Genomic DNA, 18,687 nt, shown 5'->3' on the forward strand with positions numbered 1-18,687 from the left:
GTTGCTTATCGCGCTCAATGTGCAGTAGGCATTATGCCTCCGGCACACCAGTGCGTTGTGCGCGACACGCGATATCCAATGAATGTATCTATTTGAGATGAAAATGATCATCGAGATTCATCTTTACATTTGCTATTGAATATATCAAACCAATCGTTGACAAGTTCAAAAACGTCAGCACTTTCTTTTCAAGTTTCTTTATTGTAAAGAAAATTTTTCTCTCTACATCATCTAATAGCTTTAGCTGTTATTTGGAAACAGTTTTGCAGCCGTTGATACTTTTTATCTTGCCTGACCAGCAATCAAATCAGTTTCAATTATTTTAAACATAACTTTTAAATCTCTATTATTTATTGATAACATTCTTTCCATGCATGTCTTATTGACATGCTTATCTCTTATTAAAAATCCCCTATCTAAGTAATGATTCCTAATAAGGTCAATAAATAAGGTCCATCCGTAAAAATAAATATTTCTAAATCATTATCACTTGGATGTGTGAAAAAAGATTTTTGTCCCTCGTTTATTCCCATATTCATTCTTTCTAAATTTTACTGTTATCTATACCTAAATTCATGGTTATCGCAACTACAATATAATTTGCATCGTATAAATTTTTAATGATTTCAGTAATGATAGACGAAGTAAGAGGCTGATCGTAACTGTAATACTGTTTATTTCCATTTGCTAAATAAACCACGAGCAATGCTAATCTGTTTTATGAGCCTTGCTTGTTCAGCTTTTGTCAATTTTAATTTTGTGAGATATATATTATATATTTCATCAAAACACAGTATAATTAGTTTTTGAAAGTCTGAGAATGAATTTGACTTGCGTTTTATAAGAATCAAAATCTCTGTTAAAATATCTTCGCTTAAATCTAAACGAGAGATGCCCAGTTAGAAGTGTTAATAATCCGGATAAGGGGTAGTTATTTTTTTTTTAATATCTATAAGCTTTTGGACTCACTTTTTAATGCAATAGCTGAAGCAATGTCTTCTATGTCCCATTTGACTTTTTTTATATGATTAACAGTAACTTTGATTTCTTTTTGCAGTCGTTTTATATTTTTACGGAGTAAGTTATTTTCTTTCTTTTTGTGCTGTAATTCCTTCTTTAGTTTTACTATTTTATTTTCAAAGCTAAAAAAATATAATTTAATAAACTTTATAAATCATAGAGTAAATATTATTTAATAATATTATTTAATAATACGATTGCTAGTTTAAAATAAATTAATATGTAACATTACATTTATTTTAGATATATTTAAGTAATAATATACTTTATATTCTGTAAAGAAAAAAGTATTTTTTTCGAAAACTTTTTGTATTAATCATGTATCTTTCCAGTATACATAATATAAAAAAACATCCATTTTTAAATTTGCTTCAAATACTTATTAGAAATGCTATGAATAAAAACAAAAATTATAATTGAAATACTATTTTTTTAATACAAATTTTGTTTCTTTAAATAATATATTCTCTTTGCAGATTAAAATTATTTATTTAAAAAAATTACGTTACATTTATTGACAAATAAGTAACAGATTTTTCTAATGAACCTTTGAATATTAAATTTGAATGCTGTGATATTAATGTTATATAAATAGGATGAAAGTTAGTTTTTAGTTATTTAAAATCAAAATAATATAAATATTTTATTAAAAAGTAACATAATAATAAAATAATGTAAAAGATGTCGGCTCGCATATGCAAACATATATAGAAAAATTATTGTGAAGGCCAAAAACGAGCAATAATAAAGTGTAATGTTAAACTGTTTTATTATAACTATAATATTAAGAAAGACGTTTATTAAGAAAACATTTTGACTTATTGAGTTAAATTTTGATCCTTACGTATCAATGCATTAGACAATTGATTTTTAATTATAGTAATGAATATAAGGAAGACTCAGTCAAAATAAATGTCTTTCTTAATATTAAAGTTATAAAAGATTTTAAATACGATAAAGAAAGCCAAGATCGGTCAAATTTTAGATGTACAAATAATACATTATATATTCTTTAATTAAATCAATTTATTCCAGATATAATTGATATAACATTCGGTTTCAACACAATTATCCTGAAACGCTAATACATTTTTCGCAACAAATTTTTTACTTTCTTTCTTTCTTTCTAATTTAATTTAGAGGGAATTATAACTGAATGTTATCGGCTCGCAATTATATTTGGAATAAATTGATTTAATTAAAGAATATATAATGTATTATTTGTACATTTAATGTAACATCCAAAATTTGACTGATCTTGGCTTTCTTTTCGTATTTGATGATTCACATATACGGTCGTGCTTAAAATTCTTAAAAGATTTTAACTTTATATCTTATTATTGCTCGTTTCTGACTTTTACTCTAATTTTTTTATAACAATAAAAAATTTCCAATTCCTTACTCAATTTATTTTTTAGAAACAGTTGTTTGTTCTTGTACAGATAGTGTTAAATTTAGACTATTTATATTTTTGGTATGAAGATCATCAATAACTTCATTTGACGTTGTTAGCGAGCTTTGTATTTCAAATTCGTATGTGTAAACCTCTTTTGATATTACATTTTTTTTTATCAGTAAATAAATAAATAAGTACATTACATAATATTTTATTATAATATTTCACATAATATTTTAAGAAAAATATTAACAAATCATAGATTTATACTTTTATTTTTTTTAATATTTACATTTCTTTTGTATTTTCATTTTTTGTATTTCTTTTACAGGTTAAGTCTTTATTTGGAGTTATTTGTAGAGAATTATAATTTATTTCTTCTAAAATGTCATTATTAGGTTGATCACAAAATATGTTTTCTGTAGGAATAGCATTTGGTAAAATACTTCTCACTGTTAACAGTGTTGGAACATATCTAGATAAAAGATACAGCTAAAGTATCTAAATACTGTATCTAGATACAGTATCTAGATACTTTAGCTGTATCTAAGTGCATTACCTCGATTCTTATAGGCGAAGATACCTGTATCCGTATCTAGTTATTTTTGGATACAGTATCTTTTAAGTTTTAGATACATAAGTACAAGGTACTTATACATTTTGTTTTATATTATATTATAAACTTAATTTTTAATTATTATATCTACTATAAATCTTTACTATACTATATTATAAATCATCAAGAGTACTTCAATGTTGTGAAGAAAAAAAATTAAAAAAATTTTTTTTAACAATTGTTAACAAAAAAATTAAAAAAAATTTTTTTTACAACATTGAAGTACTCTTGAAACCATACAACTTTTGTTTAAAAAATTTTTTTCCATCTTTTATACTTCCGACGATATTTGCCTCGAAAGAAAAATATTGTTTTTTTTTTCAAAGGGGTGTTTCACTTCTTAACCATGATTTAGAGCACGTATAAAAAATACGTGTCTCTTAGATTATCGTGTTTAACAACATATTTCATAGAAAATCAAATCGGTTCTGGACAGTTGTGAAACTTCCCTTGTCAGTCGAAAAGTCCTTTACCATTGTGCAATTTTTGCAATATTTTAGGAGATATTAATTTCTAAATATCACTTAATGAGCACGTATCCACGCGGATTACCACCAAGTATACGCCCATTGCTTGTTTGCGGGAAATAATGATTGCTTGATAGGCGCGCTGCTCGAGTTAAAGCGCTTAGCGCACCTACCAAGTAGTTCTCGCGTGATAATTAACTGCAACTGATAAGTGTAGTCTTGATGGTAGTCTGCACGGATATGTACTTATTTAGTGACATTTAGAAATTAATATCTCCTAAAGTATTGCGAAAATTGCAAAATGATAAAGGACTTTTTGACTTAGTTTAGTCCGTTCTACTGACAATGAAAGAAAGGATTTTATTAATTTAACAAGCCATCAGTATCTTTAACAAGTAATCGGTAAATATGTGACAACAAAATTGATTTGTTGTGATTGCTACTAGTTTGCTGTACCAACTAATTATTAGTAATAAAAGCAAATTATATAGAACCTAACCTATCTTTTAGATAGACTTTAGAATCGTTTATCATAGAAATCATAAGGTTTGTTCGCGTCGCAAGCTCCAACATGCTCCAACATGCTCCTCTCGTAGCTCCTACTCACTCTATCTTAACTAGAATTGGTCAATTTCTTTCGATTTGAGATCGTACGATCGTCTACGACTTCTATGTATACATATATATGAGCCTTTTATTTGCTAGAGATACTATTGATTATTTGTTACATTGACGAATGAGAAATAATTAATTTGCAATAATAACTAATCGATCGTTTTCTTAACAAATACCACATTTGTTTTCCCTTGATTTGTTCCTATAACAAAATCATTTGTTATTTCAGTGTACCCGCTCATGAGAAGTGATTTCGTAGATCGGGAACCTCCTGTATATGAACGCACTTTGTTGTTTTCGACTTAAATTTTCATTATCGAGACATTCTTTTATGTATTAAAACAAACAAATAAAATGTAGCATTTTGCTTATATCTTTTCTTCTTGTTTTCTGTATTTTTTCCTACTTCCCCATTTTTCTTTTTTTCCTTTTTTTTAAGTACCTAAAAAGTATTTAAATTTTCGGATACTTTTTTCTTATATCTGTACTTAGGTAATCTATACTTAGGTAATTATAAAAAAATGTATCTGTATTTATACCTAAATACATTTTGTACGTAATCTATACTTATATCTTTCAAACAGTATATCTGTTCCAACACTGGTTGTTGGAGAATCTTTATAATATTTGAGGTTTTCTTTGCAGTAAGGAAATGAATGGAACAAATACGTGTTGAAACATTTTTTTAATTAAATAAATTTTTTAAATTAAATTATATTTTGCAATAAAAAAAATTTGTAAATATTAATAACATTTAATTTATATATCTATCACTTTTTAGGTTAACCTCCTTGTCACAAGCTTTGCTGCAATATTACTCTTTTGGAAATGAGAAAAATTTTTTTTTTATTTTCGCATTTTCACTGCGATTTTACACCCTTTAACGCTACCGTGCTGCCATTTTTTATGAAATTTTATCACAAGTGATGCGTCAGTCTTTACTATTATTTTCCAATATGGAAGGCGACTTGTTTCAATGCCATATATGCGCAGAACGGGTGAAAATTTGGTGAAAATTTTTTTTTATATCTAACGAGCACAATTCTTCTTTATTACACCACGGTCTGAATGCATCCGCAGCTCTTCTCTGTCACGCCACGAATTCGCCCATATGAACATATTCGCGACAACCGCGACAATTTTCAGTAGCGTCAGAAAGTAGCTCCATATGAACGAGTCGATGCTTATGATTATGGCGCTACAAAGATCGTATGAACGAACCCTTAGTTAAAAAGAACAGACTTCATGATTCTCACTACGCATTGTAGTGTACGTCATATTGCGTAGATGTAATAAATTCCTTAACCTCGATAGTTGTCGATACTGTAGATGTCAACTTTAACAATATCTCGGTTTTCGGGGCAGAGCGACATTTTTTCCTCCAAATTCTTTTGTTTTATACAAAAACGCATTGAATAAATCTAAATTTCATTGATTTTTAAGCTGTGGAAGACTCATCTAAATAATTACCGCGATATTCCTAATATAGATAGAAAGAAAGTTTGTGGATGTTTGTTATAAGTTGAGAATGAAAAAGTCAAATTCCAATAATATTGCTGCGAATGATGCTTCAATGCCTAACGTGACTGAAGAACTACTTGCACCAATTGACATCACTATGAAGTAAGAGAACTGATTTTTTCTGCTATGATTTGCAAATAGTTTGCTATGTAAAGTGTATATTTATATATATATATATATTTAAAAATATAACAAAAAAGGAAAGAACTAATGGGAATAATAAGTGCGCTATCAGGAGACGCGATAGTGTTTCCCGTCAAGTATATTTTTAAAGTTTAATACATTAAAAACATCCTTTCTATATTATTATGAAAGGGACACTACCATGTCATGAAAGAGATGCTACAGCGTATTCTTTACAAAAAGAAGAATGCTTATGTAAAAATTATTTTGTTTAAATAAATGAATGTTATAAAAAAAATGTATATATTGTGGAAGAATATAGATTTTTATAATTATATAATAATAAAATGAGATAACATCAATAAGTTCGTAAATGCACTTGATGCGTAGATATGAATATATGTACATATTTTTTTATCCGATTTATATCATTCAGATATGTTGTCGTTATCATTTTTGCAAAATCCTGGACAAAATTTTGTCCTCTTTGGCTTTCGCATCACGAGATATAATTACTAAATGATTTTAAGTATTTATTTAACAAATTAAAGACAAGAATATAAAGAGAAGTAGGAGGAGTCAGCGCAGTACTTTGTGGACAAGTTTAACAATGGAGATGTTTTAAAAGTCCATTTTTTTAATATAAAGGTGTATAATATCTATATGCGGTTCAACTTACTTTAAGTCATTCTCATCGGAATTGAACATAATAATTCTATTTTGTGGAAGTAGTGTATCAACCATGGTGCCAACCATTCAACTCTGATCCAACATACTAAAAAGATTCCAATGATTCATCATTCCCAGTTTACTGATCAGAAAGAAACAAGTAACTCTTACGTAATAAAGTTGTAATGAAATTGAGAATATTAAAGATATATTTAAAATAAATATATAAAAATATTGACTTAAAAGGGCCATATAAATCCAAACGAGCCTATAAATCATACAAATAAAATAGAGCTACAAGCCACGAAAATAATAATAAATAATAGCTATTAACACACAGACTTTTCGACCTGCTACGAGATTCATTGCTTATATATTCATTGCTTATAATTTTGAAAATTATAAAATTAATTGTTGAACCCTAATTAATCTAAAATGACGGTTTAAACGTCGAGATGTGATACAATTATCTATATAAAAGACAGACAGCACTCAACATCTAGCATACATTAATTAGGATTCGATAATTAATTTTATTATTTCCAAAATTATTCCAATAAACAATGAATATGACCTCTTAGCAGATCGAAACGTGTTAATGTTAATAGCTATTATTTATTATTATTTTCGTATGGTTTGTTTTATTTTATTTGTATGATATTTAAAATATATTTTTTTAAAGAAACAAAAGAAAAAAGTAGACTGTCACTCATCACATTAATGCAACTTGCACATCCACAATGAATAGTCAATTAAATGAATATAATAGTTATTAGAATAACAAATTCAATATAAAAAAATAAAGGATTAGTGAGCTAAGTTAGTTATTCTTGATTATATAATAATATTATATAATGTATAAATTAACGTTAATTAATATAAAAACAAACGTTTCGACCCTTCATGAGTCATCCTCAGTGTACAAATTTTAACGATCACAAATTAAAAATAATAGTCGCAAAATCGCATTATACAATAAATACTTATTACATTGATTTTATGCGCACGCAAATTTAAGTGTCACTTCTATAAAGGTGTTGTAGATCATGATTAATTGCTAATGTCCACTTTGATTTTTGTCTTATAATTTAGGGCTCCTGACTAGTCATGGCGGCCATGTTGGAATCGTGACGTCAGAAGCAAGGAATGATACGTTAATTTATGTTGCATGACATTTTAAATAAAGACAATTTTGGATGAAACGAAATGACGAGATCGCTTTAAAACATTATAAAAATCGATGAAAACTGTTCTTTCCTCCCTTGACAATTAGTAAATGATCCGACAGCTGTTGAAACGAATAAAATATACGCTTTTACATATAAAATTTCAAGATAACTTTAGTTTTCATCGATAATTATGATTTCGATAAGTACGAAACAAGCAAATTTTTACAATTAAGCAAATAATAACGAAATAGCATGCAACATAAATTTCGTCGCCAAAACGTCACTTTCCACGCCTACAAGTTCAGTCATTTATGCGGCGCTGTAACACACATACAAGCATAAGCCCATGTGCTCGTCTTCGCCGAAAGTGAACGAGACAGCGAGTTTTTTCTCATACTAGTCACTTGTTTCAAGTGACTAAAAATGCCTTCTCAGCAATCTCGGCTGTTCAGCTGCCCACGGCATCGATAAGGGACGAGGATCATTTTGAATAACATATAAGTTGTAATAAATTGTAATAGTGTATCCCTTCCATTAATTCAGAATAATATAAATCATGTTAAAACGCAGCAGTTACGAAATATTTAATTGTTTACGATTTTGCGCATTATATACTTCCTTTATAAACTCGAGTAACAAGAATAGTTCGGTAGAAGTAGAATTTTATCGGAAAAAAATTATAAAAACCAGCATTTCTCTTCACAAAAATCATCGAAAAGCCAGCAGAAAAGAAATGCATATGTTTGAGACTCGAGACTTGTGAAGAAAATATGCGAAAAAAATCGAATAGTTGCAAAAAGTACATTTTTTGCTTATAAAACGGAATTGATTGTATGGAAAAAAATTCAGCCTGAAAAATGATATTCGAAATATCTAGAAAATAAGAGACATTAAAATCGATTTATTAGTTAAATAGAAAAAAAACCACCGAAAAAGGTTTTTTTCACTTGCTCTCTGTTCATTGAGATTTAAACGCTTCAAAATTTTCATAAAATGTAGCCCTCGTAATGACGAACAAATCTAGTCCTGAACGAGCCTGAAATGTTTCTTAATTTTTGCAAAAAGTCATTTGTTCACTAAAAATCTGTCTACGAAAAACTTAATTTCTTCATCTTTGAGCAGTCGCACAGCAATTTACAGGAGTGATTTTTCTTCTTCAAGAGTTGCACTATCACGTACATTTAGTAGCAAAACGATTTTTTTAGTTAAACTGACTTATTATAAAACAACTTTGAAAAGTGGGTATTTTTTTTTCGTATAAAAAAATGGAATAATTTCGTTAATATGTGACTTAAGTTTGTTAATCAGACATTTTATATTCAAAACGTAATTTTTTAAAATAATAAACAGAAAAAAAATTCAAGAAACGAAAAATTTCATGGTTACAATTACTTTGCGAAACATTTGGTTAAGCTATTTGTTTTATATCTCGCGGAGCTATCCCAGATTTAAAAAAAATTATGTTTCTACGTCAATTTATTGATGAGAAAATGTAAATTTAGCAAATTTTAACACATGAAATCAGATCGCACGAGTCTCCGAGTGGCCCGATCTTCCTCCACTCCGCCCGACGCGCTGCCTCGCTCGCGTTCCTCAACTTTCCAATGATTTAAACAAATTTTTTCGGCAGCAAAAAATTCAAGAACTGCAAATGCAATTTTTTCTTGACAAATTGGTGCCAGACGGAACTCTTAAGTTTAAAAATTAAAGCCATAGCGATTTAAAAAAAAAATTGTTATCTCGGCTCCTAATAATAGGAGGGTAACCTTTTTTTTTTTAATTCGTAGAAAAATGTCAGCTGTCGAATGTTTCACACGGCTATTTAATATGATATATACTAACAAAATTATTTCATTTTTTTGTACGAAAAAAGATATCCACTTTTCAAAGTCGTTTTATAAGTCAGTTTAACCATAAAAAATCGTTTTGCTACTAAGTGTACGTGATAGTGCAACTCTTAAAGAAGAAAAATCACTGCTGTAAATTGATGGCGACTGTTCTAAGATGAAGAAACTAAGTTTTCCGCAGACAGGTTTATAGTGAACAAATGATTTTTGCAAAAACTAATGAATATTTCAGACTCGCTCAGGGCTAGATCTTTTCGTCATTACAAAGGCTACATTTTACAAGAATTGCAAAGCTTTGCGTTTAAATCTCAATGAGCGAGTGAAAAGAGGCCTTATTTGATGGTTTTTATTTTTTTTTCTATTTAACTAATAGATCGATTTTAATGTTCCACGTCTCATTTTGTAAGTAGTTCTACAAATACCTACATTTTTTATGCTGAACTTTTTTCCATATAATCAATATCTTTCGTTTTATAAGCGAAAAACATGCTTTTTGCAACTGTTCGATTTTATTTCACATATTTCTGTCCCGAGTTTCAAACATAGGCATTTCTTTTTTGATGGTCTTTCAAAGATTTTTGTGAAGAGAAGTGCTGGTTTATAATTTTTTTCCGATAAAATTCTATTTCCACTGAACTATTCTTGCTACTCAAGTTTGAAGGAGGTATATAAATGCACATGAAAAATCGTAAACAATTAAATATATCGTAAATTATTGTTGTCGCTTTAACATGATTTACTATTTTGGATTAAAGGGAAGGATACACTATTATTACAAATTATTAAAACTTATATGTTATTTCGAATGCTCCTCCCTTATTGATGCCGAGGGCCGCAGAGTGGTCGAGATTATCGAAAAAACATTTTCGATTACTTGAAACAAGCGGCTAGTATGAGAAGAAGTTTGCTGTCTCACTCTCGGTGCACCGAAGGCGATCACACGGACATGGACTCGTGCTTGAGTATGTGGCTAGGTTTCGCCAGACCATCGTCTGATTTTGTGTCGCCACCGTCAACGCAAAGTTCTTAGCTGCATACTCAGGAGTTTTAACGTCAGAAACCTTATGTATTTTACAATATAATAGCGCACTTATTATATTATACGCTATTATTTAATTCCCTTTTCGTTTTTGATATATTGGTTTTTCTTGGGAACTTATTTCTATTATTATTGATTTTAAAAAATGTTATATAATTGTTATATTTAAAAAATAACATTTTTTTAATGTTGAATATTTTAATAGACTAGATTTATTAGAAAATCCAGTAAAGCCTCCAATAGTGATTTATAAACATACAAGTCACTGGGACAAACTTAAGATGGGATTAGAACCGGCTGATCAACAGATTGTGGACAGATTACGAAAGCTAAAAGATGAGGAACGAAACATTCCATTGCCTACAGTTGAGGAGATAAAGCAAAGATTGGCATTATTGAAAGATCAAAATCCAGAAGCCAGTGGAAGTAACATCATAAATGTATGTAAACAAAATGTATAAATATAATTGTATTACGTAGATTTTTATTTTTATAAATCGATTATTGCAGGTATATCGAATAGATACTAGAACAAATCAAGAGAAAGCAGAGGATTTAATTCAGGAATATCTTGCGCCAATGGAGCTGCCTTCAACTAGCGATCTTTGTAAAGATATCGAAGAGATGCTCAACTCCTTACAGGATGATGGCAATAGAACTGTGAGTGGATGACGTTATAAAGTTTAGAATGTAAAAAAAATTATAACATCAATTTTATTTCTTCTAGCGTTTTGATCAATGCATGAAGGAAGAAATTGACATTTACAAAAAGTTATGTGATACGACAAGTAGCGACAACACAGAACTAATTAACAAAATTTCAGCAATGGAAATAGATGTATGTATTCGTGATTTATAAGCGTGCATTTTTAGCTCTTTTTGATTTTATTTCTACAGTCATTTATGCTCTGAAAAGTTATGTAGTTATACAGGATATTCTCGATCTATGGGATCGTCATGAGCAGGTAGAGTGAAATGAACTGAGTCAAAAAGTCTTCTACAATTTTGCAATTTTCGCAATAGTTAATGAAGTATTAATTTTTAAAGATAGCATGTTCATCCGGCTTTCTATCAAGTGCACGCTTATCGTTCGATGCGCGGGCCGCATAGAGTAAGGATTGCTTGGCAAGCGCGTAGCTCGAATTATGACGTTTATTGGCTCTTGCCGCGCACATCGCTGACGGGCGATTTCGTAGGTCGAGAACATCCTGTATATTTGAATTTAGCAAATAATTATTAATATTTCTACATAAAATTTATATTAAAAAAAAATCACACAGACTCCTCCAAACATACAAGATGATAATGAAGATGAAACTGAAGATGAAGATGAGAATGAAAATGAATGCGTCATGTGCTCGCGAACTGTGAATGAATCAGATCTATATAAATGCACAGGATGTACAGGTGATCTCTATTGTCCTTCATGTTTTGAGAGTTCTCACGATGAAAATGAAATGATAGATAATCATAAGACCGTTCACTTTATCAAGGAAGATAAATTGTCTTCTGCAAAGATGAACCTTATAAGAAAATTATTAACATCAGATAGAAAAAATAATCACTGATATTTCGTTACTGCATTATATAACAAATTTTTTAGAGACGGTTTTACATTTATACCGATAGTTGATTCGATAGCAATTGGATACTAGATGCGCACAAGGCTAATTGGAAACTATAGTTTTAACAAATATACAAAATTAATTCAAAGATTTCTTCAATTAATGCTTAATGCAGATGATTTTTTCAGTCTCTAGAAATTAAAAGTATGCTTTATCGCTCGCTTTGGCTGTGTCGTTTTGTAGTTATGGTCATTTTTATTAGCCTTATTAATTCCTTGTTTTTTAATGTGTTATATAATCGATAAGTATAATACACGTTCGTGTACGAATATAATCAGATATAGATTATGTCATGTTAACACTTATCCCTGCTAAAAATTCCAATTATGTCCAAATAAAAAGTACATACACTCATCAGAATAGACAAATCAGTCTTTATCTAGCAGTAAAGTTCATCCAAGTAATATTAAATCTGGTTATATAAGTATTTCCATTTTATGATATATAGTTGAATTTTCAGATAAAAATGTTGTCTGTTTGGTATATCCGCAATTCTAAATACGTTAGATATTGCAAAGAATTTACGCGATATAAAGTTTACTGATTTTTATCAGATAATAACATAATCCGTTTATGTATTCCTAAATTAGTGAGTTTAAATTAGTGACTTATGGATTTCCCAATAAAAGATAGATCTGTAATTACATGAAGATTCGTATTCAGTTTATCCTGAATTATTTGGAATTCCAAAATGGATAGAACGAGATTCGCAGACAAGAGTTGACATAGAACTTATCTGAAATTCCAAATGTATTTTGGATATAACAGGATTTCCAGTGCAAGAAACCACATTTAACCAGATGTCCAAATTCATATACGGACATGCTTGGAATTTTTACCAGAAGTGAAAGCGCTATTCTTTATAGTTCATAATAATTTTAGCTATTTACTTCGTAATTTTGACATCTTCACAATTTCTTCGAGTCTCAAACTCTGTCTATTTTCTTATTACGAAGTCTCTATAATAGAAATTGTAGCGATCGTAGAATTTTAAATTGTAGAAAATTGATCAATAATTGATTATTCTTATCATATTCAATACGCTCTCATATTCAATTGTGTGGTTAATCAATTTTTTATGACTTAAGACCTACGATCATTACGACTTTTATTGTAAACCCTGTGTAAGTATTTTTCATAAAATTAGCGTCTATTATAACGTATGTTTATAACAAGATGGAACAAATTTAACTACTATATTTTCGTATGCAATCATTAATAATGGTCAACCAGAGATTTGTCACGAATACGGAGGCGTTATGAGGCACTGAGTAGGTACGATCAGCGTAGGGCGCATTTTATATTAAAATTTAATGAGGCACAAAATTTTAATAGGCAGCGCTATTCTTATAAATATAAAACTCTACCTTATTTGATATTTTAAATAAATTAGCTAAAAGTTTTCTGGAAATATTTTAAAATTTAGCAATAGCGTTACAGATCTTATTAACTGTGCTAATGTCTGTGGCAACTACAGAGGCATTTTTTTCAAAATTAAAAATAATAAAGAATTATTATTTGAGAAATACAATGACGCAGACGCGATCATGTAATTTAGCTATGATATCAATTGAAAAAGAATTGGCGAAACTATTTTGATTACATAGTCTTATGTAACAATTGAAGACATAATCAGAATATTTTCAAAAACTAAAGTTAAAAATTATAATATAGTATGTTGCATTAAGCGTCAAATATATTATTACAAAAGAAAATATGAAATTTATTGTATTCGTATTCCTGTGTTATGCAAATTGGTGGAAATTCCTTTAGTTGTTAATTCATTGCCGTTGGCGGGGGATTGGTGTTTCAGAGACTTAGCTAATCCTTATGATGGGGTGCAAAAGCAAATTCCAGCGCAGAACGGTCGTAACGCCTCCGCACGAATAACTACTGTATGTAATTCTTGCTAATGTATATAACTGCAGATATTTTTATTATTTAGCATTATGTAATATAATTCATATTACATAATGCTGTATAATTTAAATTTTTTTATATATTTCTATATAATTTAAATTTAAATTTTATTAACGTTATTATCATGTTGAACTAATTCCTTGTTTATAAAATCACCTCATTAAAAATAATTTTTTCATCAAATGTTCCACTATTGCTATTATGCACAATACGTACAAAAATTTTAGTCGTAATCGTAAGGTCTCAAGCAAATCGATTATAATAAAAATTGCGATTTCACATTTTGAAAAACTCGATTGTGATTGGCCGATTTATTAGCTTACGGCCTTATTCTCAGTAAACATATATTATATTAATGTTATACAAGTGCAATAAATTAGAATGTTACAAATAATAAACATAATTGTTATCGGTAACATACCGGTTAATTGTAATTTCCCACTCATAAATATAACATGTAATATAAGAAGTATTTTTATTATATAATAAAATAATATTTATATTACATTACCACAAAGTAATTGCATGTATATATATATATATAAGATATTTTAAAAATAAAAGACAATGTATTGTAAAAATTTTTAATGAAATTACGGTTCTTGTTACAACTGTTATGATATGATATGAAAATAATGTATATCTTTGCGATATAGGACAATTATTAATATTCAGTCTTTTTTTTTTAGAATTTTGTGATTCTCAAAATCTAAACATATTTGTAATCGATAATCCTTTTGCTTCTGAACCTATTACTATTTCAATTAAAGAGGTACAAACGAAGTGTTTAAAGTTACTAATTTCTAATTCTAATTTTGTGAAAAATATGTAGCTCCTTCAATACATCATCCATTAATTGAATAATATAAACAAACAAGGGCCAATAAGAGTTTTTTGCGCAGTGCAAAAATAAAAATCAATTTATTGTCGAAAGCTATAGTATAATTAGTTACGCATAAATGTTTCGGTCTGCTTCCGGGCCATTATTTGTCTGAACGTATGTTGTAAAATTCTCACTTCTTCATGGCGAGACAGTAGAGTTAATCTCCTTATTGGCAATGGTTGATAATTCCAATGGCAACGATTAACAGATAAAAATCTGTGCAGATATAAAAAACGTTACCAATTATTATTTTTTATAATGAAAAATTAATGCACTCACACATATATGAAAGACGTGAATATCAAAAATCAATCGAAAGACAAAGGATCCGCAAATTATTCATATTTAGCGATATAAATTTATTTACCGTTCTGAATATTGTGACGGTCAAATGAGTCAAAGAGAATACACAGTGTACAAACTAATAAGTAAAACGGACGGTATTACCAACATATGTTAGACTGTTAAAAATATTAAAAACAATAACGGCACGCGGTTTGAATCGAGATGTATGTGTGATGTAAAAATTCGATGTCAGATTGCAAATTAAGGCTGTTTTTTTGCAACTGAATATGTAGCATTTCCGAGATACGTCGTTTGTACAAAAATTGCTCCTGATCAACAATTTCTGTGCCTTCCCAATCATGGTTTAGATCCAATCTGTGTTCGTGATAATAACAGAATGATTACTCGTGTTCCTTCGGATGTCATTATAATATTTCGAGATTCTCGTTTTTAAAGTCCTCCTTGTCTGTCCGACATAAGAGGCATCGCAATTCTTGCAATATCTTGTAAATTACGTTCTTTACTTTATTAAGTAAAAGATCTTTATGTGTTTTAATAAAAGAATTGAATTCAGACTAAAAAATACAAGGTTAACATCAAGATCTTTAGTTATGTCTTTGAGATCTTTGAGTTATGAATTTGAGAATCTTCGAAATAAATGGAATCGTAAACCATGACTTCTTAACAATATCTTCATCGGAAGTATCATTCGTGTTTTGCTTTAAGGTCTTGTTACTCAATAAAGATTTTAGGCGCTCATTAATTGTGTTAAAAATAAAATCAATCGGATAATCATTATTTAAAAGTGTCTCAATGACAAAGATCAAGTTCTTTTTATGATATTTAGGTTGAGATAGCAAAAAAGTCATATTAATCATTTCTATGATCGTACCTCTCTTTTGCGAAATAGGATGCTGAGAAAAGAAATTCAGGTACCTACCAGAGAAAGTAGATTTGTGGTACCAATCATATTCAAGAATATTGTCATTCTTGATAATCAGGAGACGCGATAGTGCCCCGGCCATGTTAAAAAAAAAGTAAAAGATAAAGACACTACAAGTCTTTTATCCCGAGCCATCAAAGTGTATTTTTGGGGATACAGGACTACTAAAATATAAAAAATTTTGAATCGCACGTAATATATCCTGAAAGGCGACATCGCCACGAGTAATTTGAGCTAAACGAAATGAAAATCGGTCAAGCCGTTCTGAATATACAAGCGGTCGAAAAGTGATGATTTTTGTGAAAAATGAAGTAACGTCTTCTTCTTCTTATTCTTCTTTTTCTCTGTCTGCAATAACATGCACCTCTTTTCTCTCTCACCCCTCTCTTTTTCACCCCATATCACTCTCTTTCGTCCTCTCTCACCTTTGCCTGCTGAAAGTGTCCGATGGTCACTCAGGGTCGTGACCTTGACAATGTGAGTCAAGGTCGTATTAATTTTTTTATTTAACTTCGTAACGCGTGACTGCTACAACCTTCCGAAGGTTATTCGGTGTGCAGATCTTCATAATGTATGGGAGGATCAGGGTCATCTGAGGTGAATGGTCCATTTTAATTTTAATAGCTTCTCAATGGACAATGGTTGCCTATTGAAACCCATATAGCACAGAAACATTGCAGAATGATTTCACTGAAACATTACAATATTGTATGATGATTGCGAAACGTTACTGAATCATTGTTGCAAAATTCCAACAATGTTAAGATATCCGCTTTTTGTTATATTGCAACAAAACGTTCCAGCAATATTGCAATGTAATGCATTTGGATAAATTTTTTACGAAGACTCTCTAAAATGAAAACTATGTCTATACATATATCTCACTAACTTGAATTTTTCTACAAATCATATTTTTAGTGACATGTACTTTCCAAAAGTAATTTTTTATGATAAAACCATAAAATATTATATAGATATATAGATCTAGTATTAATTCTTCATTATATAGATATACAGGGTTTATTATAAAAGTAATGCGCATTTTTTGGGAAAAATAGATTTATTGATCGTAGCGGTACAAATGCTCAAAATTCTTCAAAATACTCTCCCCCTGAATCAATACACTTGCGGAGACGTGTCTGCCACGCCTGGAAGGCACGCTGAAACTCCTCGATGGGAATGTCTCTTAGGAACGTTGTAACATGCTTTTGGATGTTTTCCACGGACTCCCAATGCTTTCCTTTCAGCTCTCTCTTCAGACGGGGAAACAAAAAAAAGTCGTACGGAGCCAAGTCGGGACTGTAAGGGGGCTGGGGGACTACCGGGGTGTTGCTCCGGGCCAGGTAGTTGGCAACGATGAAGGCCGTGTGGCTGGGGGCATTGTCATGGTGGAGCTTGATCCCATGTACCGCAAATGTGGACATGTTTAGGGTGTCAGCGATGTACTGGATGCTCAATCGACGGTCGGAACACAAAACTTTGCACACACGATTCACGTTTTCGTCGGTTCTGGCCGTTGTTGGGCGTCCAGAACAGGGTTCGTCGGCGACCTCCTCCCGGCCCTCCTTGAACGCCTTGTGCCATCTCCCGGACTGTGACCTTGAAATGCAGTCGTCCTTGAAGGCCTCTTGAAGCATCTGGAATGTTTCGGTTGCATTCTTTCCAAGTCGCACGCAAAACTTGATGGCGTATCGCTGTTCAAGCGAACGCTCCATCGCGCCGTGTTACAAAGTCGAAAAACACACTTCACGCGGAGGCACATCTTTCCACTCAGACTGCTCGGAGCAAACTGGCGACCGGCTGCCTTGGAAGGGCAGACCCCCCACCACATTTCCCGACCCATTTTACCCCGCTGCGATGGATATTCGCGTCACAATAAAATCATGCGCATTACTTTCATAATGGACCCTGTAGTATAAATATAGTATTAATTCTGAAGGATATTTATTTATAAGGATAAAGCATGTATGTGTGTGCCCCGAACTACAAATGATAATATTTGTAATTCGTTCGCTTGGTAAGTTAATCATGGGTAAGTTAATCGCAATAATTTTTTTTAATTCGAAACCACTCCGAATCAATTGAAATCGATTAAAAAATGATGATATAAAATTAATCAATAAAGTTCAGGCGCTGGTTTATTCTTGTGTTCACATAAATATCTCATTGATCACATAATTAATATTTCGATAAATCATTTTCAGCAGCTTAATTGCTTATCGTCTTATCTGATAATAATGCATCGATTGTATCCAAACTCGATATTATACAATCTTTTGATTTCATATTTAAAATAAATATAAAACTTAGCTAATGAAATGGCCATCATAGAAATAATAGATCAATAAATTTTTCATTTAAATATAAAATGAATTATACTAAGTATTATATCATAAAAACGATGTTAAACTAAAAGATTGCACTACATAAATATTGTAAAAATTTATATTTTTATATTATTATTATTGTAACAATTAAAGAATTACAGTTTTGCAATGTTTGTGGAGTACTGCGAGCATATTACAGGCATGACTTTTGCAGGCATGTTG

The 18,687-nt window shown here is 30.2% G+C and overlaps 1 protein-coding gene and 2 long non-coding RNA genes across 8 annotated transcripts in view; 2 read left to right on the top strand and 1 right to left on the bottom strand.

The window, feature by feature from the left end:
* The first annotated feature begins 9 nt into the window (after positions 1–9).
* On the top strand, positions 10–4,487 carry LOC147906511 (uncharacterized). Its single transcript, XR_015548368.1, has 2 exons — positions 10–3,901; positions 4,344–4,487. It is a non-coding gene; the product is annotated as an uncharacterized LOC147906511 (long non-coding RNA).
* Positions 4,488–5,338: 851 nt separating this feature from the next.
* Positions 5,339–18,687, top strand: part of LOC105148577 (uncharacterized) — a 55,108-nt gene continuing 41,759 nt past the window's right edge. For 2 of the 6 annotated variants that reach the window (XR_015548366.1, XM_087416392.1), the window contains exons 1-5: positions 5,339–5,737; positions 10,688–10,922; positions 10,993–11,142; positions 11,210–11,320; positions 11,763–11,889. Coding sequence is in view for 5 of the 6 variants with exons in the window: in XM_087416392.1 (XP_087272518.1) it covers positions 5,643–5,737; positions 10,688–10,922; positions 10,993–11,142; positions 11,210–11,320; positions 11,763–11,889 (718 nt within the window). In the remaining variant the exon portion in view is untranslated. Of the gene's footprint in view, positions 5,738–10,687; positions 10,923–10,992; positions 11,143–11,209; positions 11,321–11,762; positions 14,444–18,687 lie in introns of those variants that run through there. The other 4 variants (XM_087416395.1, XM_087416393.1, XM_087416394.1 and 1 more) reach the window with 4 other exon arrangements.
* Positions 6,065–7,668, bottom strand: LOC147906512 (uncharacterized). The gene is made up of 2 exons (XR_015548369.1): positions 7,418–7,668; positions 6,065–6,533 (listed from the first exon to the last, which is right to left on the bottom strand). It is a non-coding gene; the product is annotated as an uncharacterized LOC147906512 (long non-coding RNA).

The sequence above is a fragment of the Acromyrmex echinatior genome, unplaced genomic scaffold (genome assembly GCF_024713525.1).
Source record: "Acromyrmex echinatior isolate Ae372 unplaced genomic scaffold, ASM2471352v2 Scaffold22, whole genome shotgun sequence".
Lineage (NCBI taxonomy): Eukaryota > Metazoa > Arthropoda > Insecta > Hymenoptera > Formicidae > Acromyrmex > Acromyrmex echinatior.